General features: G+C 39.1%; 1 protein-coding gene across 6 annotated transcripts; it reads left to right on the top strand.

Moving 5' to 3' along the window:
* The first annotated feature begins 6032 nt into the window (after positions 1 to 6032).
* On the top strand, positions 6033 to 20908 carry tbx20 (T-box transcription factor 20). 6 transcript variants are annotated; one of them, XM_037075732.1, is made up of 8 exons: positions 6033 to 6486; positions 7470 to 7707; positions 8862 to 9026; positions 10407 to 10515; positions 12546 to 12704; positions 13540 to 13616; positions 16513 to 16625; positions 17068 to 20908. In XM_037075732.1, the coding sequence occupies exons 1-8, from the start codon at positions 6357 to 6359 to the stop codon at positions 17394 to 17396; spliced, it is 1320 nt and encodes a 439-aa protein (XP_036931627.1). In that variant the 5' UTR covers positions 6033 to 6356; the 3' UTR covers positions 17397 to 20908. The 6 variants fall into 6 exon arrangements, with proteins under 6 accessions (XP_036931627.1, XP_036931623.1, XP_036931625.1 ...); XM_037075728.1 differs by having other exon boundaries at positions 16510 to 16625; positions 17038 to 20908; XM_037075730.1 differs by having other exon boundaries at positions 12537 to 12704.
* The last annotated feature ends 4297 nt before the right edge of the window (positions 20909 to 25205 follow it).

Raw genomic sequence — 25205 nt, 5'->3', positions numbered from 1 at the left:
TCGCCCCGTGATTGAATTGCATCCTGGGACATTTGAGCCACAGTAATGAAAATGGCTGTTGTTGTGACCCGACCCTTTCACCTCGCTGACGATTTTTTACCAGATTACAGAGCAGGCAGCAGGGGCGACTATTTGCCTACAGGAATACATTTAATATATGTGCATAGGTTTGTTTTGTCAATGTAAATCCCCCATTATCACAGATACTTCTGCATATTACATGCCAGCGTTCACCTGCAGGGCCGACGGGGCCACGGACGCTCCTTCACGCTGGATTTTAGCCACACTAGCGGATGGAAGTGTCTTAACACCAAACATGGTCCACAGGCACGAATTTAAAAGTCTTATCCTCTGATTTTTTTTCATACAGTGCCGTAGCAAGGAGTCTTAAAACCCAGAAATCAATTTGCATCTTTTAAACCTTCCAGTTCCCTCGTCTTTAAGATGGGTTTTTGGTTAAATGTCTGAAATAAGGCTTAAAATATATAAACGTTTTGTTCTACAACACAAAATACATCACTGAATGTCCCACATTTTAATTAGAAAGCGTCTACATGTCTTAAAAATGGCGGTAGCTAACAAGTTGCTAAATTATTTACTGTCTATTAATAACAATACACTGCCCACACTGTTTATATTTCTACATATTATGTGTTCACAATTCTATTTCTAGTTATACTTTAGCTTTTCTTCTTGCCTTTTTATTATGTTATTTATTTTTTACTATCATTACTGTTATGTTGAACTGTCCTTTGGCTGCTGTAACGCACAGATTTCCCCATTTTCCAGACATATAAAGAAATTTCTGATTCTGATTTTGAAATGAGAGTACAGACGTAGTCACAGTGCACACGTAGACTCATTTACTCACTTGTCCGTCTTTACAGTTAGTTGCAAACTCCAACTTTAGTACATTGATCAGTTTATAGAAAACCTGTTTAGTAACTGTGTAGTAAGACAATTAGCAGTGGTGATGTTTAAGTTATGTGCCTGTTTACAGCCTAACATTTGCTTCTTACTCCTCAAATTCAATTTACAATCATAAACAAAAAAAAAACAAAAACATAAAATACAAAACAAAATTCTTCAGCCTATAAAAAGACGTCATCACACTCATCACACCACTCTATAAATGTAAAGACCAATCAAATGTTTGCTGTGTTTAAACTACAACTTCATTCACGTTTGTGACTGTTTAGTTTCAGTTGTTGATGAACCAGCAGAATTTTCTTCTTCTATTTTCTGGACATTATATACTGTAAACATACCGTAGTATCAAGAGACATTAAGAGTATCAGAGTTCAAGTTAAACTATTTATTTGTTATTTAAAACTGATCACGCTCCTTTCAAAAATATTGTTTAGATTTTGTGCAATTAATCATCTTTTGTTTTTAATCGTCTTTTGCATAAAGATAAATTAGGGGACAGTTTTATGTTGTCTGCTGTCGTCTCTGAGACACTCGCACAAACAAATGAAAAAATGTCTGTGCTACAAATATTAGTAAAAGAAAAAAATGTTATTAATTTGATAAGTTGGTAATCAACATTAGCTCACATGTCTGTTTGTTGTTGAACACACTGTGCATGTTTTAGTCATAATAACACAAATGTATCCAGATATTATTTGGAGAAACAGTTTAAAGTCTTGATGATTTATGAAAATATTTATATTATTATTATCTCAAATGATTTGAAAGCTTCTGAATTAAAAAACGGCCTGTTAACAAGTTGGAATAAAATCCCTTGACTTTTAAAAACACTATTATAGTTTCATTTTTTTACATGTTCTCTTGTATTTATGTGTGAAACAAGATTTTAGAACCTTGATCTGTTCTATAATTAGAGATTTGTTCAGTTTTAAAGTCACTTTGTTTTGTATTTTGGTTCCGTTTGTTAAAGATATGATATGTAGCATTTTCACATTAAAATATCCAAACAACTTGTTGTATATTTCATTCAGTCGTGTACTAATATAACATCCTAAATGTAGAAATCTGTACATCTGTTCAAGGTAGCGATGGGTTTTATTTGGTCGCCTGCGATTATAAATTCAGGAGGAAACATCAGATGATACGTCAGAGAGGAAGGAAGCTGATGGACGAGACTGTAACATGTTGTCACGTAGTCAGAACTCCCATGATGCCACAACGTCTTTAAATTAGCTTTGATTTGGGAGGCAGAAATGAAATAATGAGCTTTAAAAGTCAGACTGTAGCTGATTTTGTGCTCCAAGACAACATGTACGTGGAGTTAAGACAGTTTCAAAGGTTGTAAACAAACCTCCAGAAGGTTAAACTTGAATATGGGTCAAATTCAAGTGGTTGTTAAAAAGAATCTCCCCCTGTCTTTGAGTCACTTGGCTTTGAACCACCGTTAGTCAACCATTACTCCTGAATTTCCCGTTTTTTTCTTCAGTGACTCATCCTGTATTCAGCTGTGAAAAGCAAACACCATCTGCTTTTTTTTTTTTTTTTTTTTTTTCTCCTCTCCACCTCCAAGTCCTGTTTCTTTAAGGGCTGCACCGGCCCCTCAAAGTGTGAATAATATTCAGTAAGGAGTAACGCTTAAGTGGGAAAGCTTTTAGCACATTATCCACTGGCAATTGCGAGGTAATCTAATTTGCCAGCGCAGGTCCTCTTATTAAATATCTGCAGCAGCGGATTTGCATTCAGGAGTCTCCTAATGGGTTTAGCTGCTCCGCGGATCCCTGGCTCTGTGGAGAGAGAGGGAGAGTGACATTGAGGATGTAAACACACACACACACACACACACACACACACACACACACACACACACACACACACACACCTTTGGAATAAATCTGAAGTCAGCGTTTTGGAGGCGTGTTGCCTTCAGGTGCTGCTCGTATTTTAGAAGATAAAATAAACGTTGCTCTGCGGTGAAAGTCCCTCTGACTTCGTGTTGAGAAAGAAAAACATTTTGTCTGGATGAAGACTTTCTTTACGTGGCGTCTGGACCGGATTCAGTCCCTATCAAGTGAAAAGCACGGGAAATAAAAACAAAAAGATTCCTGTAATCTGCTCTGAAAGCTTTTCTCCTTTGATATAAAACTGAACGAGCGACTGAAGACAGTAATAAGACGATAACAGCAGGAAGTGTGAGCCTGGAAGCCCTTCAGTGTAGAGAGCAGGCCGGTCTGTTGTCGCCATTTAAAACCAACTAATAGAGTGCTAATCCAATCACCAGGATAAATATTGATAATGTACGTTACTGCAGACAACAGATGTGTTGAAACTTCACATTTCTTAATTACAAACTTTAAATTAATGTTGTGACAATGCTGCGCTTATATTCTGGTGAGGTTTTGGCACAAAAGCCACACGGTTAGGAAAACATCGTGTTTTGATCCTGATGCTTTCTTTGCCACAAACACAGCTGGAAACTTTACTGGCATCTTGTCAAATTTGCTTGCTTTTTGGGCCACAAACACAACTGGAAGATTTCCCAGCATCTCAGCAATTATATTCAGATTTGTCAACATGAACACGGCTTGAAAAATGTCCAGAAATCTCTTCAAAGATATCTGGTTAATCGCCACAATCGTGACTACAAAATAGCTTGACTTCTCGTTAACAAAGCAGTTTTGTCCTCGCAAATAAGGCTGGAAATCATCCCGACGTCTCATCAGATATATCCACAATGTCTCGACGTCTCGTGAAGCCGGATCGTATCCATGTCATGTGAACGTGACATGAAACTTACTGTAGAAACGTCGATATGAAACGTAAAATGGCGACTTTTCTCTTCAAGCCACTTTGCTGTAAGAGCAATTACTGTTACTGGAAGGCCTCATGAAAAATAATGTGCATTTCCTGTTGTCACATGAGAGCTGTGTGTGTGTGTGTGTGTGTGTGTGTGTGTGTGTGTGTGTGTGTGTGTGTGTGTGTGTGTGTGTGTGTGTGTGTGTGCTAAAGATTAGGTGCTCACTGGTGTGTGTCACAGAACGGATTAACCCAAGACTGCTGCTCCTGCACTCAATAAGGTTCCTGTGTGTGTGTGTGTGTGTGTGTGTGTGTGTGTGTGTGTGTGTGTGTGTGTGTGTGTGTGTGTGTGTGTGTGTGTGTGTTGTAAAGGCATTTCTCACAGTTGCTGAGGGTCTCACACACTTTGAAATCACATAATGAGGCCAAAAAACAGAGTGGACGGAGACTCAGTGGGAGCGTTTGTTCTCAGTCTGCTCACGTTAAACAGAAGGTGAATCCTGATGCAAACATCTGTCTGTCTGTCTGTCTGTCTGTCTGTCTGTCTGTCTGTCTGTCTGTCTGTCTGCTCATTGTCATCTTGTTTCCTTCTTCTTCACTCCCAACTATCAGATGAATCACCAGCTTCTCACTGACTCAGACTCAAACAGCTGCAAACACTGGCTGATGTGACGTCAGCTGACTGGTGGCTAGGCTAAAAGCTAACATATGGAATAAATATCGTCCGTACTGTGAACATCTGCACTGCAGCACATTCATGTCTGACCTTAAAGTGAGTACAGCATTCATATCCAGCTGTTTATTCAGCACTCGACCTGATAATCACACTTCACTGCCTCGTGACACTTGAACATATGATTTTGGATTCAAGATTCAAAAATATTACCTTTGGTTTGGGTTAAAACAACGTTCACATCCATGAGATGCTCATAAAATCACACAGCAGTTCCATGAATCATAAAAGCAGGTGTGCAAAGCGACATTAAAAGAGAAAATGCATATTTCAGTGGGAATAAAAGACTTCTTGCAAGTTCTCCTTTTGTTCAGAGAAACTCCTGAAGGTCGTGTGAAGGGCCTCCGTGATGCAGGAGCTGAATGTGAGTGGTGCATAACTTTAACTGGTGGTGCCCAAAAAAAATCTATCTGCTATCTGTTTTCTGTCTGATCACATTTGTTTTGTCCCCTTTGTTTATTTTGCCTCTGTGGGCTTCGATAAAACCCACTGACGTCCTGAAAAAGTGTCTTTATGGCGACTGTGTTCAGATTAGAATATTAATAATAACAATTAAAATGATAATAATAATAATCATGGATCCTACATATTCAAAGAAAATTTTAATACATAATAATTGAAGAAACATACATAGTGATTGATATTTTACATTTATATTTTTGATTAATTTGTATAATTTCAGTAGAATATGACATTATGTTGGCCTGTTTGTGCAGCCCTGCTCTGTATTTTTGGGTATTTATATACCCCTCACTGTTATTTATGGTATATATCTTATAATGTAAGTTGAAACCTAAATAATAACCTGATACCTTTACAGTCCTAACACTGTGTTGTAAACAATAAAAGAATGTCAGCATCAGAAAATAGAATGTTTATACTGTTTTCTGGATGCTGGTTTTAACATATTTTTGGACATAAAAATCTTCTGCAGAAATTAACAACTTAAAAAAATCCAATTTAAAGCAACTCTGAGTTTCTCCCACCTGGTCTGATGATACTGACAGGGGGGAATTTGTGTTTTGTTTTTGTTTTTTGTTTTTTTGTGATATTGAGTCTGCACAAAATCAAAATGTGTGTGAATATGAGCGTGTCATCGCCTTCTGCTGCCATTAATTATCAAACAGCACCATCTTGGGCAAACCTCTCCACTGTTGGCACTCTGGGGTTTGTGAGTCCCCCCCATCATCTGGTCTGGGGCCCCACCAGGGGTCCAGCAGAGGGGCTCCAATACATAAAGTGAATTTCACATTTTATTTCTCTTCTTTAATTTTGTGCAATTAGAGCAAAGAATCACATTCTTCCAGAGTATGTGTTCACACTGTCATCACCCCCAGAAAAAATCTCCCATAGTCCTCTGTAACCACATGCGCTCTCTCTCTCTCTCCGGGGTCTCTGGCATTAAAAAAAAAGCCCCCGTCCTCTGACAGCTCCAGGTTTTGTAATTGGCTGCTCGGTATCAGAGCTGCTTGTGGGACAGTGTGGGAGTGTGACGTGGAGGCAGAGCCAGTGATTGGAGGGCAGGCTGGAATTATAAGGGGAGGGTGAATCGGACTGAAGCTTCCCAAACAGCAAGCCGGCCTCAGATCTGACACCCGCAGGACAAAGTCAGTGGAAGTCGGTCCTCCGACATGCATCCGACAAGAGGAACAAGTCGGCAAGTGTAACCGAAGGAGGCGAGAATTCATCCGTCCGTCCGAGCAGAGTGCGCGTAAAGAGCGAAACCCAGGACGAACCGTGCGTATTTCTCCGTGCGCCTTTTTTTTCTTCCCTTTTTCTCCTCCGCTGGGAGCTGAAAAACAGGCGGAGTTGAGCTTTTCTGGAGGATTTTTCTTTTTTTTTTTTTCTTTTGTTCTTATTTAAAGGGGAATATTTTCGGGTCCGAGCCTTTTGCACCGACATGGAGTACACGTCCTCCCCGAAGCCGCAGCTCTCATCCCGGGCGAACGCGTTCTCCATAGCCGCCCTGATGTCCAGCGGGAAGCCCAGCAAGGAGAAGGAGGCGGAGGAGAACACCATCAAGCCTCTCGGTAAGAGATGGAGGAGGAGGGGAGTTAAGATAGAAAAACTTATTACTGAGATTATTAGGTGAGTTTATGCGTTAGAATTACAGCTGTTAAAGTTGTTGTTTTGCGCAGAATTCCATAAAGAAAATGAAGGATTTAAGGAAGGCGGAGACACAGCAGAGAGGAAAATAAATCCGAGCTGAGAAAATAGGAAATAAATAGGAAAATACATAAATTAGAATGAACTGGAGGTAAAAAGCGAACATTTAAGACTTTATTATATTTACATGTATATAAAAATGTAACACAGGCGACAGAAAAGTGCTGAAACATCCTCATGATGTTACAGATGTATTTAAACATTTACATTTACACGAATGTTGTTTAAAATTGAGTTTTTTTTTATTATCAATTATGACTTGAAATAAGAGAAATGTGATTTATATGACACATTATATCAGTTTTTTATTACATTTCACATAAGGTAAATAGTGACAGTTGATTTCACCCCACTGAAATTATTTTGTTTTGTATTTTGTATATTGTACATTATGTATTATATGAAATCGTGCGTCATTTGAAGCTACACAGACACATGAATAATAACCCATGATGAGCGATTATTTTGCAAAATATTAATAGTTTGTAGCCTGTGTGTTTTGTCAGTAAAGTTATTATTTAAAGTTTGTATTCGTCAAACATTATATGGAATAAAATAAAAATCTTTTTTGTAAACTATGCACCATGTTAAATACAGACAGATAAAAGAAAAAGAAAAATGGTCTTGTATTTAATTATAATTTGAGTGAAGTCACTTTTTTAGAGATTTATTAAATATAGAGCTACAATATTCGTCCCTTTTATTTTCCACCACCCTGGAGACTTTAAACTAGTTCTAATTTCCAGTAATAATAAAGTTTATGATAAATAAAATACGAGATGAAGACACAATGTGAATCCTCCTCTCTCTTCTGTCTGTTTCTTTCTCTGTTTGCATGAAACTAAAGAACAATTCGTGGAGAAGTCGTCGTGCAGCCAGCAGTCTCTGGCCGACCTGTCCTCCCTGGACGGACACGGGGACTTCAGCGGGAGCGCGCCGGCGGTGTGCACGGAGCCGCTCATCCCCACCAATCCCGGCATCCCTAGCGAGGAGATGGCGAAGATCTCGTGCAGCCTGGAGACCAAAGAGCTGTGGGACAAGTTCCACGAGCTCGGCACCGAGATGATCATCACCAAGTCCGGAAGGTGAAGAGTCCACTGCGTTTTATTCTTTATTATTTTACTTTTATTATCAACAGTAATACAAAAAATAACAACAGCAATGATAATATGAAAATAAAATAAAATGCTAAATTAGATAAATAGGATTATTGAGTTACAGAAATAATTAATGTTACTATAAAAGGCAAAATGTTTATTCGTTAAAGGAAAAGATTTACTGTCCTGTTGTTTTGTGTCAAGCCTTCAAAAATAGCCTAAAATTATAAAAATGAAGAATTCAGATGCTCTGCAGCTCTCTGGGATTGTCCACTGAGAAACCTGCAGACTCACCTGATTGAATGAAGAGTCACATAAACGTGCTGTCGTCTGATATCATGTTGAATCCGAATGTGTTACTGATTTTACAGCCCTTTGAAAACAGTAAAAGTAATGTCTAAAGCCACATACACCGACACCACAGTGGCTTCATGTGCACTTCAAATAAATATGCTATTAAAAAAAATAAAATCCATATTAAATTAAACGTTTAATATTGATATGTCTCCACATACTGTAAGTTAAAACCACGATATTGTGATTTTATACATTTCTGCACACGTTGGTCTGATGCACGAACACAATGAGGTCACACAGTTTGAGCAGCATGAAGGGGGTTTGCAATTTTAATAAACTGAAAATAATAAATAAAAACACATGACAAGCATTTTCAGACGTCAGTAAAAACTTATGTGACTATAGTTAAAGCAACACAATAAAATGATATCAATAAGTAATTCTCTGTTTTAATATCAGCTTTAAAAATAACGAAATTAAACCAGGAAATTAAATGCAAATAATCCAGTAACTGAATAAAAACAATGTTTATGAAAGATGACATTTTATTTAAAACAAAAAAACATACAGAGAGTTATATTAAGATAATGCATTTTGTTATTTGATTTTACAGGCAGTTTTGCAGAAAGTGTGATCAAAATAATTTCCAACACATTATTGTGACAAAATAACTGATTTTTGGTGTTTATTAGAATATTAAATACAAATTTAAATGATAATGTAACACAAACAAAACAACAACAGGTCTTTTATTTTATTTTCATTACAGCCTTGTTCTTATTATGAGTCCCATGTAAGATGACGTCATCAGCAGGATAAATGTGACCTTTCTGTTCTGTGATCAGGAGGATGTTTCCCACCATCCGGGTCTCGTTCTCCGGAGTGGACCAGGACTCGAAGTACATCGTTCTGATGGACATCGTCCCGGTGGATAACAAACGGTACCGGTACGCGTACCACCGCTCCTCCTGGCTGGTGGCCGGGAAGGCCGACCCTCCTCTGCCCGCCAGGTACACACCCGCAGTATTTATTTGGAATATCTAACCTTTATTTGACTCTGACATCTGGCTTTGAAGATGAATGTTTTTGAGTGAATTATATCTGAAAAACACTTTTGATGGATGATTTTATTTTAATGTCAGCATGGCGGCTGTGTATGATGTCAGGACCTGACTGTACACGCCTGAATTTTGTTTATATCACCTGTCAGACATGCTCCATTCAGCAGCTGGATTACCTGGCTCCAGGTGTTTGTGTTGATAACCTGCAGCGCTGACACATGGACGAGTCTCACCTTCACATCAGTAACCGTCGTGACATTTTCTTTCTTCTTCTGTCTTTGTTTTTAATAAAGTCATCAACAACATGGTGAAGACACACTGCAGAGCAAAGAGCCACACGAGGCCACCACCTCAACTGAGAACTGATGAAATAATTGAATCTCTAGCAGGAAGCATCTGGGAACATTCATCCAGCTGATGGATGTTATAAAGATGTCAGTTTAAGAAGAGAGCAGCTTTATTTTCGATGATAATTGGGTCATGTCCCTTTTTTCTGTGAATCTGAGGGTTTTACGAGATTTTTAGACTCAATAAATCCAAATAGATAAATAATTCTCCACCAAAATGATACTTCAAGTTGGATAATAACACCGTGGAGACTGTTTCCGTTTCAGGGTGGGCTTATATCATATTAAAGGTGCGCTGTGATCTTTATTGGATGATTTTTTTTTATTCCCTAAACTAACTAAATTAAGAAATTACCTTCGTTTTAATGAAATCTGAATAAACAAGCCGACATTGAAGGACAACACAATTCCATACTGTTTTACTTTGTTTATGTGTGGCGGACCCTGCCAACTTTCTAGATTCAGACGGTGGGAACCTTATATAGCTTGTTTATTCAGTTATGGAAACAAAATATTGTGTATTATTAACTAATTAAGGCCCTTCCTGCACTTGCATCAATTCTTAACATAAGAGATGCTTCAGAATTACACAATTCTCGTGCTTGAATGTAGATTATGTTTCCGCACTGATGAATAAGTAAATACAAAATGATGTACATAACTACGATTTTTTTGGGTTGGAAAATAATTTACTTTAGAAAAAAAATATCTCTCTTGATTTTTACCTGTTTTTGTTTTGCTCCTCGAACTTTAAAAAAAACAAACTAAAAACCTTTAAAAACATCTAAATTAACCGTTTCTCGCCTCAATATTCACCCGTTAAGGTAGAAGAGAAGATAGTACGCGGTTGCTAAGCGACATGTAATTTTTCCCCGCAGCAGAGCGTTGATTGGCCATCCAGCGTTATCTTCGTCCGTCTCTCAGCCAATCAGAGCAGAGGATATAACCCGCCGCTCTTCTTCTTCTTCTCTTCCTCCCGCAGGCTGTACGTCCACCCGGACTCCCCGTTCACCGGAGAGCAGCTCATGAAGCAAATGGTCTCCTTCGAGAAAGTCAAACTGACAAACAACGAACTGGACCAACACGGACATGTGAGCACTTGTTACTAACTTTAATCCTGTTTTAATTCCAGAGAAAAAAAAACATCACGTTATTTTTAACATACATTATGAGTCGTGTTTAGAAAGGCTTAACCGTTGGGAAATTAAGCTAACTCAACGTTACAGTTAAGCTAACTGCATCTCAGTTAGCCTCAAAAACAGACTCACAGTTTATTCATATTTCCCTCATAAGTTAGATAAAAGTAGTTTATCTTATTATATATCAGAAATACATATAATGATACCCTGCTAACATTTTAAATAGCCATATACAGTAAAACTGCAACTGAAAGTAAGCTGCTACATTTTTTTTTCTGGATCACATCATTCCCATGAAGAAGCTCCTTTCTCTGTCAGGTTTAAAGGCCCGAGTGACAATAAAATGACTCACCTGACGAGAGCAAATTGCTCTTTTAATCCTCTTTTCACCGAAGGATTCATGCAAGCACAAGCAGGGAACTGACAAACATTTCACAACCTTAAAAAAACATTTACTGACGTTTATCCATTAATAGGCCAACAGTAGGCGAAGACACAGCCTGGGAAACAGTGTAATTATTATCTTGAAGGGTGTGTGTGTGTGTGTGTGTGTGTGTGTGTGTGTGTGTGTGTGTGTGTGTGTCCAAAAATAGCCTGATAGAGGTAATAATAATAACACTATATACAATATTTACCTTTCATAATAATAACAATAATAATAATAATACTTTATACCAATCCAATGCTATAAATGAATAACAGAAATGAAACACATTTTTACAGTATAGCTGCACATTTGAAAACAGAGGTAACCTGAAAGCAATAAAAAAATAAATACATATACCCAAAATATCCAATAGTATATGAACCATTCAGAAAAAAACAGTGAGAATGGATTTTGAAATTAAGATAAATGAGATATTTTCCTTAATTCAAAGACAATATTATTATTGTCATAACAAAAACAGAACATAAAAAAAACAAACAGTAGCGTACATGGTGCATCCTTCTGTATCAAACATGAATTTAAATTAGCTTATAGACCTGTAAAGACATCGGATATTTGTTTTGATATTTCATGTCCTGAGTCAGTGGTTGAGAAAGATAAATATAAAATGTTTCCTGGGTCGCAGCCAGACGATCATAGAGGCAGACTCTCACCTTGAGCTGCTGCAGTGTCAACAGTGTTATCTGTTCACACTTGTCTGTCTGTCTTATTATTTTTTCTGTCGTTTAATTATTTTATCTCTTCACACAACACTCTTGTCCCTCTGTCAGTTTATATTTTATTCACCTCTCATTTTTTATCCACCGTCTTTCTCGTCCTTACCCTCCCCTTCAGTCAGGGCGGTGAGTCGGTTGGAAATGTTGGATATTTGTTTGGATATTTTAATTTCAAAATATATGCAAAGCTGCAAAGAGTCCGGAGCAAAGGCCAAACGATGACTCATTATGCTGTGCTCAGTGTCAAAGGTCTCGAATTTCAAATTCAAACAAACATTTCCTCACTTATTTATACAATTGTTTATCCTTTTTGTTGCTGAAATACATAATGATAAAGTCCTGGAGCAACTTCTTAAACATTTATTTTTTTTAAATCAAATAAAGAAAACAGTTTCAGTCCAAGGTCCATGTAGTAGTTGTTCTGAAGCTTTGGATCAGATCACATGATGATATTGATGAGTGAACATTATTTGGGAGCACTTTAAGGACTTCTTGTCCATTTTGGCTGAAAAACTACAGGGTTGGAGTTTGTAATATTTCTATGAAATGCACAAATTGCGCCACAGTTCACCTTATTTGAATAGTTTTTATTATGAGGAACTTACCTCATTAAACATGCAAACAGGATGACCTTGACATTTGCTTCATCACCCTTTTCTACCATCTTGAATTTGCAACCATGAATCTTATTCAAACAGACTGGACCTGAGCATGAGCCTGATGTATTTACGCTGTTTAGACTATGTGTCATTTCATCCTGCCAGTTAAACCTGTAGATTTACCTCTATCATTGTTTATCGTTGATGCTGGCTCCACAGATCATCCTCAACTCCATGCACAAGTACCAGCCAAGGGTCCACATCATCAAGAAGAAGGACCACACCGCCTCACTGCTCAACCTCAAGTCTGAGGAGTTCCGCACCTTTGTCTTCGTCGAGACCGTCTTCACTGCCGTCACTGCTTATCAGAACCAGCTGGTGAGTGGGTGATGGCTGACACTGACCAACAGGCTTTAAAGGCCTCGTGTCTTTTCTTCATCTTCTGTGGATTAACTGCTAAACACTGCTGTTCCAGGAAGTTTTAAAACAACAGAATAGCCTGAAACTCTGTTTTAGTGGCTGTCCTGGAGCTTCTGATTGTATCATCTTCATCAGCAAATGGAGTTTGCCCAGCTGACATGAATAAGAAGCACTTTGAGGACATCTTGTCCCCGTGGGCTTAAACGTTGAAATAAAAATGATTCTTTGACTTGAGGAAGATTGGGTGATATGTTGTGAAAGCTCCAGAACAGCGAATAATGATGACATTATATTTGATACGGAACAGAATACCCAACAGCACAAAATACAATCAGCGATACAATATAATCATCATCAAACTCAGTGACGAGAACCAGATCATTCATGACTGATCCCTCTCTGAGGCGGTTTCAGTTTGAGTTGAAAATGATCAAGTTCTGTGGGAACCTAGTTCCACCTACTGACCGCCTGGACAGGGAGAGACGTCTGTCACTAAGTAAATATTAATACAAGATCGGATTGGTATCTGCAGAAACTTGATATTAAAGGATTCGGATCAGATCAGGATCAAAGAAAACTTGATCGGGACATCTGCTCTAATAAATATGAAAAGCTTTAAAGCCTGAGCTCTGTTGTGTTTGTAGCAACACCACAGAGAAGAGAGGAAGATGCAGGAAGCGACACATTGAGACAGACTGAATGGACGAGGGAGCAAATGTAAAATCAGATGGAAATATGAGTGAAACATTTACAGTCCTGACTCTCCCTCACTCTGTTTATTTTTTTTGTACAGATCACCAAACTGAAGATCGACAGCAACCCGTTTGCCAAAGGTTTCAGGGACTCGTCACGGCTCACAGACATGGAGAGGTACAGGGGATTCTGGGTCCTGCACTGTTTGTTTATCGTCGATAACATGAGGAGGGAGTGTGTGTGTGTGTGTGTGTGTGTGTGTGTGTGTGTGTGTGTGTGTGTGTGTGTGTGTGTGTACGTGTTACAGATATCCTGCTGCTCATTAGCAAATACAGAGTGTGTTTCTGTCCGTCAGCACAAAATAGATAATCTCATGTAAGAAGCTTTATCATCGGAATTCTCCCTTTTTTTCTTTCGTTCTGTTCCTTTGTTGTTTTTTTCTTCTTCTTTTTTGTATCCATAGTATTTCTTTCCTTCCTTTTTTCGTCCTAGTCTTTGTTTGTGGTTTCCTTTTTCCTTTCTTTTTCTGCCTTTCCCTCTTGTCCTTGCATATAATTATTTTCTCTCGCTTTTTCTTCCTTTCTCTTCACCCTGGTTTGTTCTTTCCTCATTTGTTTTCTTTTCTTTCTCTCATTTAATTCCTTTTTGTGTTAATTTTCTGTCTTGTCCTTTTCTTTCACCCTGTATTTCTATTCGTCTTCCATTCTTCCCTTGTTGTATTACTCTTTCCATATTTTTCTGACTTGCTTATTTTCCTCTTCTGTCATTAGTTCTATGATTGCTACTTTCAGTTTTTTTTCTCTCTCTGCTGTCATTCTGTCTTTTACATTTTCCCTTCTTTTATACCTTCTTTTGTCCTGTTGTCTTTCTGTATTTCCCTTTGTCGTAATTTCTTGCATTGTTGCGTTTCCATTTCTCTTTAATTCCTTCCTTTCTTTTTTCTTCTTCACAGCTCTCCTGTTGATTCTTGTCTTTTTCCACCTTTTCTCCCTTCACATCTTCCCTGCTACTTTCTTATTCATTAAATTTTTCTCGTCATTTTTTGCCATTATCATTTTCCTTTCTTTGCCATCTTGTCTCTACTTGTCATTATCTCTTTCTTTTTCTTTCCTTCACTATATATTTCATTTGTTTTTCTTTGTATCATCTTCTATTTCTCGTCCATTTTTCTTTCATTCTGTCTTTCCTTTCCTGTCATTTTAGCCGGTCCTTCTTCTCCTCCCTCACCTGTTTACCTGTCTTCAATCCAGTCATCCTTGTCTTTCACCCTTTCCTTCTTATCTTTCACTTCTCTTTATTCCTTTAATTTGTCTGACTTTTCGTTTAACCTTCATTCTTCACTTCTCTTCCTTCCTTCCTGTCATTTCAGTCTTTGTATGTTTCTTTCCTTTCTTTTTCACCACAGTTTATTCTGTATTATATGCTCTCTGTTTATGTAGTATTTAGTGCATCTCTCACACACGCGCCCGCGTGCGTGCGCGCACACACACACACATTTACAGTAACCCCAACCATCCAAACGATTTATATCGATGCTGCCAAAACACACACTTCTCGTAATTCCCGATTCCAGCACTTCAGCCGAAATCAAACCATCTGTCCATTTCCCTCAAACATCCCAAACCAGAGACGGTCGAATCACAGCCAGACACCCTCCTCCTCCTCCTCCTCCTCCTCCTCCTCCTCCTCCTCCTCTGTCTCTCTCTTTTTGAGGGCTGTGAATTAGACCTGATCAATTGATCTTCGGGGAGCTGCAGAAATCACATTAGTCTGGAGTCGGCCACTGCACTAAAACACACTGTAATTCAATTGGCTGCAGTGACTGATTGAAACCAGCATGTCCCGCCCCCCCTCTTGCCCTGCCGTGCATTGTGGGAGTTCGCTGTGGCCTCAGTGCCGGAGGGGCCCGACGCTGATAAAAACACACACATTTGTACTCCTCTGCTGACAGATATTGCACTTTCCTAACCTAATTGGAGGGGCGGAGGCTGCAGAGGGGGGGCTGCTAATGTGGACGCATGGCTCTCATGATGCAGACCACTTGCCTGTCCACCCACACACACACCCACCCACCCACACACACACAGACACACACACACACACACACACACAGTCACTACTCCCCCCAACAATTTGTGTCACTGTGTTTGAGAAGTGCGATCTGACAAGACTCAAATGAGCTAATGCACTTTGGGGGATAGTGAACATACACACACACAAAAACACACGCAGGCCAAAATCTACATGCACAGTCAACACAAACATGAAGACAACAAAGCAAACACAAACACTTTTTTATTTAAATGAAAATACTACATGAATGCAAAGTAGATATGCACCCCGAGATACAGTGAGTAAACACAACAATATCCTGGTGCTACACTGAAATCTGTGACTCATCTGATTCTACGACGACAAAGATGTGTGTGTGGAAAAAAAATAGAAATATTTATACTGATGCGTGAGGTTTCTAATAAGTAGACCTGTGGGACTCTTTAAAAACTCAAGCTGACAACTGTGTTCAAAACAAAATGTTGTTAAATATTGAATGTTTTTCAATATAGTATTAACATTTGTTTATGTTAAGTAATAATAATTGCTTATTCGTTGTTATTTAAAGTTTGATTTGAAATTTTAAAACACATTTTTGGAACTATGAATGATGAAAATGTGTTTAAAATTATGGATAAATGCATATAGATTTATCTAAACAAAGAGAGAGTCACGAGTTCTGTCAACAGATAAAGTAAAAACAGTAACCAAAAAGTGTTTTTGTTTTTCATAAGTTAAACTTTGATTGTGTGACATACAGGTAGATCTCAACAAGGCTTTCATGGGTAAATCAATGAAAAAGTAAAAGTCACAGCATTTCAATGGAACATGGCATGAAAATGGCATGAAATACAAGTTTAGGAAGTTGTGTGTAAATATAGATGCATTTATTCAGCATATAAAAAGATTACATTCATGTGAATATCAGGTTATTATCTTGGGATGCAGCTCAACAAGATAAACATCTAAAATGGAAACAAAGAGATTTATGTTGGGGCTCTCTCTTCGACTTTTGCTGCAGGGAAAGTGTTGAGAATCTGATCCACAAGCACTCGTACGCCCGGTCGCCGATCCGAACCTACGCTGGAGACGACGAGAACCTGAGCGAGGACGGACACCCGGCACACACCAGAGGTGAGCGGCTGTTACACTTACAACAGCTTCTGTCTGCACATATTAAATGACTTAAATAAGAACTTAATGTAGGATAAGTGTGGTGTTGTTCTGTAGTTTTGTTACTGTCAAAGAATCCAATGAAAAGACCAAAACCGGCAATCTGTTTGTGCATCATTCAATACTTTGTGTCTAGCAGTTCCTATTGAAGCAGTGCCTCACTACAGGCTTCAAATATATTTGGTTTTTAAAAAGGCTCATTTCTCAACAGCTGTCTATTTTCTTGAGTATTTCAAGCAGATGGTGTTTGCAGGACTGACTCAAAATAAACTACAGTGTGTGTTTTTGGACAACAGAGGAAGTTTGTTTTGGTCTTTTGATTGGATTTGTCGACACCTAGAACAATAAATATTTACTGCTTTGCATCCTCTAGATGTTTACCTCAACATCGTGTCTCCTGCAGGCTCGGCGTTCACCGCCTCAGACAACCTCTCCCTGAGCTCCTGGGTCACCACCACTTCAGGCTTCTCGGGCTTCCAGCACCCACAGTCCCTGTCGGCCATGGGCAGCGGCACCGCCTCCCTGCCTCACCCGATCCAGGGCTCCCTGCCTCCCTACAGCCGGCTGGGCATGCCGCTGACGCCCACCGCTCTGGCTGGAACCATGCAGGGCAGCGGGCCGTCCTTCCCTTCCTTCCACATGCCGCGTTACCACCACTACTTCCAGCAGGGGCCCTACGCCGCCATCCAGGGACTCCGCCACTCCTCCACGGTCATGACGCCCTTTGTATGACTCCGTCCTGGTGAGGAGACGGCCGATCCTCGCTCTGACACTCATCCTCAATCAACCAGTTGTTTCTCCACTCCGGCTCATCACTCCTCATCCTGTTTGTATCTCTCCCCATGGACTTTGTAAATAGTTCACCTGCAGCGTGAGGCAAAGCTGATGATCCAGAAAAGAAAGACAGAGGGCACCACAGCAGGACACATCAGCAGGTCCTGTGGTCTCTACAAACACTTTCCTGACATTTTACAAACACTTGCAACCTCATTGAAAAAACTATAAAAACCTGATGCAAGACGACAAAAGGAGCATGTTTGGTCTTGGCCCTTGAAGAACAGAATGTGGATCCTCAAATCCTCAACGTAAACTCATGTCAAAAATAGGTAGCAGACGCTCTGAAGGCTGAACACTCCCTACTGGCTTACAGGGTCTCCACCTCAATGACCCTTCAACAATGCAACCTAAACGATCCTTTCTGGAGAGATTCATCTGATGCTACAGTACGTTGGACACGGAGGCTCAGTCTGAGCGGTGGAGCGTCCACCTCAGCTCTCCTGTTTTCTAGAAAGCCAGACATATGTACGGTTCAGACATCACGCTGTGTTGAAAATAATGTCAAAAATGAATTGTACAAAGATGAGAAAGGCAACATTTACTCATAGGAAAATTCTCATTGTAGAGTGCAAAAAAAAAAAAAAAAAAAAAAATCATAGGACGCATGCTGACCGCAGTAGACAAACACACTGGGTAAACTTTATATGGAACGATATGGACGAGGAAGCTGACCTGCGACAGGAGTGAAGGCTCCCCGCATACTTTAAAGGTTCGGTCACACCAGCTGTTGCATCGAAATAAGTACGTTTCTAAAGGAATCTGTGGATTTACTCATGAGGGTGAAGTCAGTTTTCATATTTATGTCCATAGTTACACTCTGGTGAGCTTTCCCATCCAAATTTCCACCGTTGAACAAAAGCAAACCGTCTAAACTGTGCTGATATCTGAGAAAACAGAGAGCCAGAGAATACAAAATGGAGGAAGTTATTTTGTGATACGCGTTTAACTTAATGTGTAAACTGCTCATAAAGAATGGATTACAGACCGTTACGAGACAGGAAGTGATGGAACATATACGTCTTTTGAATGAAATGGTTTAAATTCCTGAGAAAACACTGCCAGTGGAGAAAATACAAAGAATCTCTGAGGGTTATTTTGACTGTAGTTCATTATTAACCCTGCGAAGAGGTCACAAAGCTTCCAACGCTGCCCATTATTTGCAAAGACGCGTAGATGGATTTCACGCGTTACTCTCTGGTGTGACCGAGCCTTAACTAAGAGGAATTAAATGGCAAAATGTGATGAGTTGAAATCATATTTTTATTCACTGAACATACATTCAACCCTCATAATTCTGTCTGAAACAAACTGTCAGAACACAGAGAAACATTTCATATTTTTCATTGTAAACACACGGCAGCCTCCTCGCTGTTCCCAGTCACCGTCTGTTGCCTGCAGCCTGTTAGCGGTTGGTCTTTAGCAGGTGTTAGTGAGCTGATTCATGGCTGCATCGGAGCGTGTCGACAGGGCGTCCACACCTGGAAATAATGGCTCTCTGCTGTCTCGTTTAAAACAAGCTCGGAGCTGCTGGAGTCGACTCGGTAACAGTAGAGGTGCATTAAAGTGGCAACTCGCTGGTGAGCAAGTCAGTAACTTATTTAAGATTTATGAAGAAATAGACGGTGCTACTTGGAGGGACAATTAATGCTGTTGTTCAGAAAACATTTCATACTGAAGACTGAGTTTCAGTCCAGGAGCTCCACAGGAAAGTATTTAAGTATTTTTGTGTGTAGTTGAGTCCTAAACAATAGCGCTCACTGCAGAGAGAGCTGCCAAAGTTTTCAATTTTTAATCAGTGAGTCAATCAAAAGAAAGCTATTCCAAAAATATTTCTGATAATTGATCGTTTCAGACATTTACTGGTTCCTGCTTCTTCATTGTGAGAAACTTTCTGCTTTTCTTTGTTATTTATGACGGTTGATGAAAAGTCTCAGGATTTTGTTAATGATTAATCTGTTAATCATGACAATAATCAGCAGATGAATCTGTCATGACAAAAACTGTTAGTTGCAGCAGTTTATTTGTACATGTCTGCTGATAACTCACAACAAAATTGCTGAACAGAAATGCCAAGACACGTTTAAAACACTACATTAAATAGTTTGTCTACCAACAAACAGTGTTATTCTCATCAAATAAAATTTTGTCTATAAAGTGTTAAAAAAATAAATAAATACACAAGATAATATAAAAGAGCTAAACGTGACAAATTAAAATGCTTCTTTTTTTCTTTCAGTCATCTCAAACCCCCAAAATATGCTTACTGTCATATATCAGAAAGAAAAGCAGTATATTCTGATTCTTGAGAAGCTGGAAATGTTGGCATTGTTTGAAAAATAACTGAAACTGAAACGATTGATTGTTTCACAAATTAACTGTTGATTAGTTTTCTTTGGATTGGCTGATTGTTTCAGTTGTAATTTATTGACCAAATAGATTTAAAAGCTTCTTACCAAACTTTAAAATGAGCAGTTTAGTCGACAGTAGTGTTGGATTTATCTACACAGAACAGTTAACGGCCTAAATTCAAGTGTTGCTTTCTTGATTTCAGTGCAGCGTTCTGTGCAGTTCTGTTGATTTTTTTTATACAGTAATGTGATTTTTAAAACAAGTTGGATGATACTGAAAACAGCTTCTCACCACAGGGAAAATCTGAAAGGACTCAATAATTGACAATATCCAAAGAAACTCATCGTTAGATATTCCAGCAGTGTCTTGGTGCTTCAGTTTTGAGGTTTCGCGTCAGTTCAGGTGTGAGTAACACATTAGAATAACAGTGAGCTCACAAACACTGTAAATGTCCCGGTTTGACTTTCACATCATCTTTAATCTTGTTGCAGCGAAAAAATGGACATAATTGTTCTGACGCCTTGCATGTCACTAATGTGCGAGCAGTTTATTTGATCTCATCTGTTTTTATTGAGGAAAAGTCAGAAAGTGTTTGTTTCTTTGTCCTTCACTGACGTGCAGCCTGAGCTGGTTTGAAAGGTTTGTACAGAGGAACTGAATGTTTATTTCAAACCATGTAAATACGAAACACTTTCTCTTTTCTTTTTGATGCACAGTCCCGACTCACCACTGAAAATAATCTCTTTTTAAAGAAACCTTTTCGTTTGTATGCCATGATATGAAAACGACACCGAACGAGATTGTGTTTTGATGATTTTTAAGTGCAATATATTTATTTTGCTCTCTGGAAATACTGTGTAATGTACTATGCCGCATTTAAAAAAAAAAAAAAAAAGTTATTTGTAAACCTTGAGAAATATATATCACCACCCAAACTTTCTTTGTTTTTGTTTTTGTTTTTTTTTCACTGACTGACATTATGTACACTTTTCTCTCTCAATGAATCACAGATTGTCAGAAATAAATTAAACCATGAAATCATGTAAAAACAATTGAAACAGACATGGATTCAGGTTATTTTGTATCTCTGAGTGATAGCTCTATAATTTATTATTCTCACATGCAAGAATGTTTTAGACCCTTTACAGAGTTCTTGATCTTCTAGTTGAAAAGTTTATGGAATTAAACATTAAAGAGAAAATGAGTTCAACGTCACAAACTGTTTCTGTTGGTCCTACAGCACCTCCTAGTGGTCAGCTGTGTCATTACACCCTTGTTTTGGCTTGTTCCAAGTCCGTATTTCAGACAAACTTTACAAGTAAAATATCAATAAACCTGGTCCAAACCACATAAAAATACCAACTAAAAATATATGTTTCTGTGGGGGAATGCCAACAGTCACTTATGCTTGGGAAAACAATTTTAAAAAATGCTTCTTGAGGTCATATTTCTTCTTTTACCACCTGTAAAGTCTCCAATGAAATGAGAAGAGAAAAAACTGACGGTGTTTAAAGGAGCTGGACTATCAGAGGGTTCAACTAAAACATGCAACAGATTGTAGAAAGAAACAAGGGCAGTAAAGAAATCTCAACCGGGCTTCAAAAGAGCAGCTTTTCTGGCCAACAGTCTGTTCGTATGACCGCGCTGCGTGTTACTCCCCACATCTCTGAAGCCGTCACAAATGAGCGTCGTCACACCCTGATTGGCTGGTAGAGGACTCGGTCTCAACACCTGCAGCCTGCAGCAGGTGATCTGAATCCACTGCAGTCAGTCCAGAGGGATTCTGACATTCAGCAAAAAAATATAGCAACACCAACACAGTGAGTCAGCTACACCACATACGCTTGGGCCTGTCAACATCTGAAACAGTTTTAAAGAAGCCACCAGAAGTAACTTGATAATATGATAATGACAAGTTTTATCAGATTCATTTAAAAATCGTTGTGTTCATTGTTTTCTAGTCACTGGAAGTCTAATAAAGAAAATGTATCCATATAATCCTGCAAAAGTCTGACAGAATCTGGATCAGACAGGGAGGTGAAACTTGACTAGAGGGGTTCAGTCTTTCATTAGACATTCAGAGTTATTCAAATGTAAAAATAGAAATAAAAAAATAACTTAATTGTTGAAATAAGAAGTCACAAATCTGTGACGGCCATTAAAGGTTATAAAACTCTCTGTGATAAGTCAGATTTGGAACTGATTCCTGCAACCAGACATGTTTATTAACTCAACACTGATCTTCATACAAATGCTTCTGATCCTGGAGGAGATCACCAGATTTTAATGTTTTTCAAATAGATTTAATCTGCAGGATAAAAAGCCTTTATGATCTGATGAACGAGTGGTTTCCATCAAGTCTACGTGAGCATGTTTATGAACCCAAGACAGCCTGAAACGTCAGCATTTAGTCGATTAATTGATGAGTAGATCGGAAGAAAAGTTTAAAAAAATGTCTCCTGGTTCCAGTGACGATCTGCTGCTCTTCTGTCTTTGGGTTTTGGACTGTTGGCTGGATCGTGATTACGACATTTTATAAACCAAACAATGAATCAGTTCATTTTGAAAATAATCCACAAATTGATTGATAATGAAAATAATCTGTAGTTGCATATATAATCAAACATCCAGAGCACTGGTGTGGGTTATAAAATATTCATGGCTGAATTCCATTTAGCTGCTCCGGTCCTGGTGTCACACTGACCTGCACACCTGAACAGAGAAAATAAAATAACGGATGACGTGTGGAGATGAAGGCAGTTTGTTTCAGAGGAGGGACCTCAGGGTCCCGACGGGCATCGACAACCACGAGACCCTCCTGAACCGACGGAGGTGATGTCACACACTCCGAACCGAGCCATCAATTATTTACACAGGACAGAAGACATGAGTCACATTAATGCTGAGTGCAGGATGACATGTCTGCTGAGTCATTAATACAGTTAATATTTATATTTTATCAGTTTATATAGAATAACAATGATATTTAAACAAAGGCGGGTCACCATGATGCCAGACTGTGTCTACGGTTGGCTAATATGTATTCATCCGCCCTTGAAAGTAGTCCCCAACAAATGGCAGCTGATGTTGAAGCCACTCATTTTAGATGTACGCTTTAATATTGAACGGTGAACACCCTGCAGCCAATCAGAATCGAGTATGCCGTATACTTTCTATGTTATTCTGTTATCTCAAGATCGTGAGTTCATTTTCTGTCTGCGCTTTTGTTTTTCCATCTCAAAAACAAGGTATTTAACCCAGTATCATGAGAAAATGATCTGTTTTCTTCCAAAGATGACGTCATTAATACTTAATGACAATAAGAGAAAAAACATATGGAATGACAAGAGCTTTATTCTTATTTAACTGAAGATGTTTCATGCAGAAAAAAAGTATGCAAAGGTTAAATAAAAAGAGACTGTGAGCCTGTCAGAAATGAGAAAAATGCAAAAATACACTCAATGAGACGGATTAGACCAAAAATGTCCACTCAGAAATATTGAGCAGTTTGTTATATAAATATTAAATATTAAATCTGGTCATATATCACAATGTTCTGTAACACTAATCGACCTGGAACTGAAACGCAGGAACAGCGTCTTTGAGTGGAAGCAGCTAAAATGTTAAAGATTTACATTTTAGGCATTTTGCCGACACTTTTATGGGCGTAGCGGAAGAATATGAGCATCGACATTTACGGCAGTTGATGTAGAAGTTTGATCGGGTCAGAAATCTTCATTCATCACTGAAAAAATAAAATAAAAACAATGTCAGGGATTAAATCAGATTCAGAATAATGTTTCCTTTAGCCTGGTGAGTGTTCATGTGTACATGTTCAATCACAATCTATGGACTGAAAAACACACTGCACTATTGACTCCTGTACACAAAGTGCACACACTCATACATATAAACACACACACACACACACACACACACACACACACACTCACACACACACACACAGTCTATCACCAGAAGCATCACCCGCCACCGCAGACGAACTGACGGATCGATGGCTGGACGTTAGTCACCGTTTCACCAGGAAGAAGGCCCCACTTCGGCCCTGATAAGAATCGGTTACATCCTTCAAAAATAAATAAATAAACAAATAAATAACATCCAGTGTGGCTCTGATTGGATTAAAGGGAGAGGGGAAGGGCAAGACAAGCCACCGTGAGGTATGGCCCAACAAATTGGAGCCAACAGTCGGGCCAGAGAGTCCATTTTGCGGCATAATTTACACAGTGAGGAGCATGAGCTGAATCTAATGTCATTTCCATCAATTTTGCATTTTGGCCCTTTTTTTCCCCTTCCCTCTGGCTTTTAGCGGTCATTTGAATCGTCTGGCGGAGGACAGCCGGCGAGCATTACAATGTCGGAGATGACATTTAGCGCGGCAGCAGAGTGAGAGGTGGTTCTTTATGGCGTGGTGACTGGCTGCACAACGACAGCGTGGATCCATTGCTGCACCATCTCGCAAATGGCTAACAATATGCTAATAGGGTAAGAGCACAGAACGGGCCCCAGACAAAAACCACTTAATGGATGTTTTATCTGCAGGTCGAGAGACTCATCAGCCGCAATCTCTCCTGACAAGACGTGCCAAGTCAAATTTAGCGATAAAAGCGCTTTTAACGAACAGGCCACAGAGTGCTTCGGGGAGGACAAAGGACGCAGACACACACGGGAGGTTGTGCTGAAATGTGAAACCTGTTGGGAAATCGTTTTAGAGGAAATACACCCTGAAAGCAAAGTTGTCCGAGGACAAAAAGAGACGACAGGACTTCCTGACAGAGCTCCAACTTATTTCTCTTCCTGACCGCAAATGGCTGGAATACAAAACACACTCAGGCTGCTTGCAGTGATTTGTGGACGTGGGAGCCCAAAACGGTGCCGTCGGTTAACACGGGAACCTTTTATAAAATATGATTCCCAACTTTGAAGGAGCCATTTTCAGTTTACTGTATGAATATTGTGTGGGTGGATAACTGATGCAGGTGTAACTAAACGAGGTCGATGTCAGTCAGCTGCAGGTGTGTCAGGATGAGTCGTGTGACAAGCACAGTTTTGTTTCTGTACCTTGGCTTGTGTCGTGCTCCATCTTGAACTCGGTGGTTTGTTGTTTTTGCTTCATTTTTGGTTTATATCATGAGATGACATGTCATAACAAAAGTGGAGCAGCAGATGTTGAACTGTAAAGAACAGAGTAATAAATCTGAGATGATGCTGTAACTCTCTGACAGAGACCTCTCTTCAGATAAACTAGGCCTACTTTTACTTTAATACTTGTAAACGTTGCTGTCGCGTTAGCTGATTTCCTGTTCGTTTTGTAGTTAGCATCCCTCCGTCCTC

Source organism: Acanthopagrus latus, chromosome 17, assembly GCF_904848185.1.
Source record: "Acanthopagrus latus isolate v.2019 chromosome 17, fAcaLat1.1, whole genome shotgun sequence".
Taxonomy (NCBI): Eukaryota; Metazoa; Chordata; class Actinopteri; order Spariformes; family Sparidae; genus Acanthopagrus; species Acanthopagrus latus.
The sequence above is the reverse complement of the archived record's forward strand: the minus strand, read 5'-3'. Positions and strand labels throughout refer to the sequence as shown.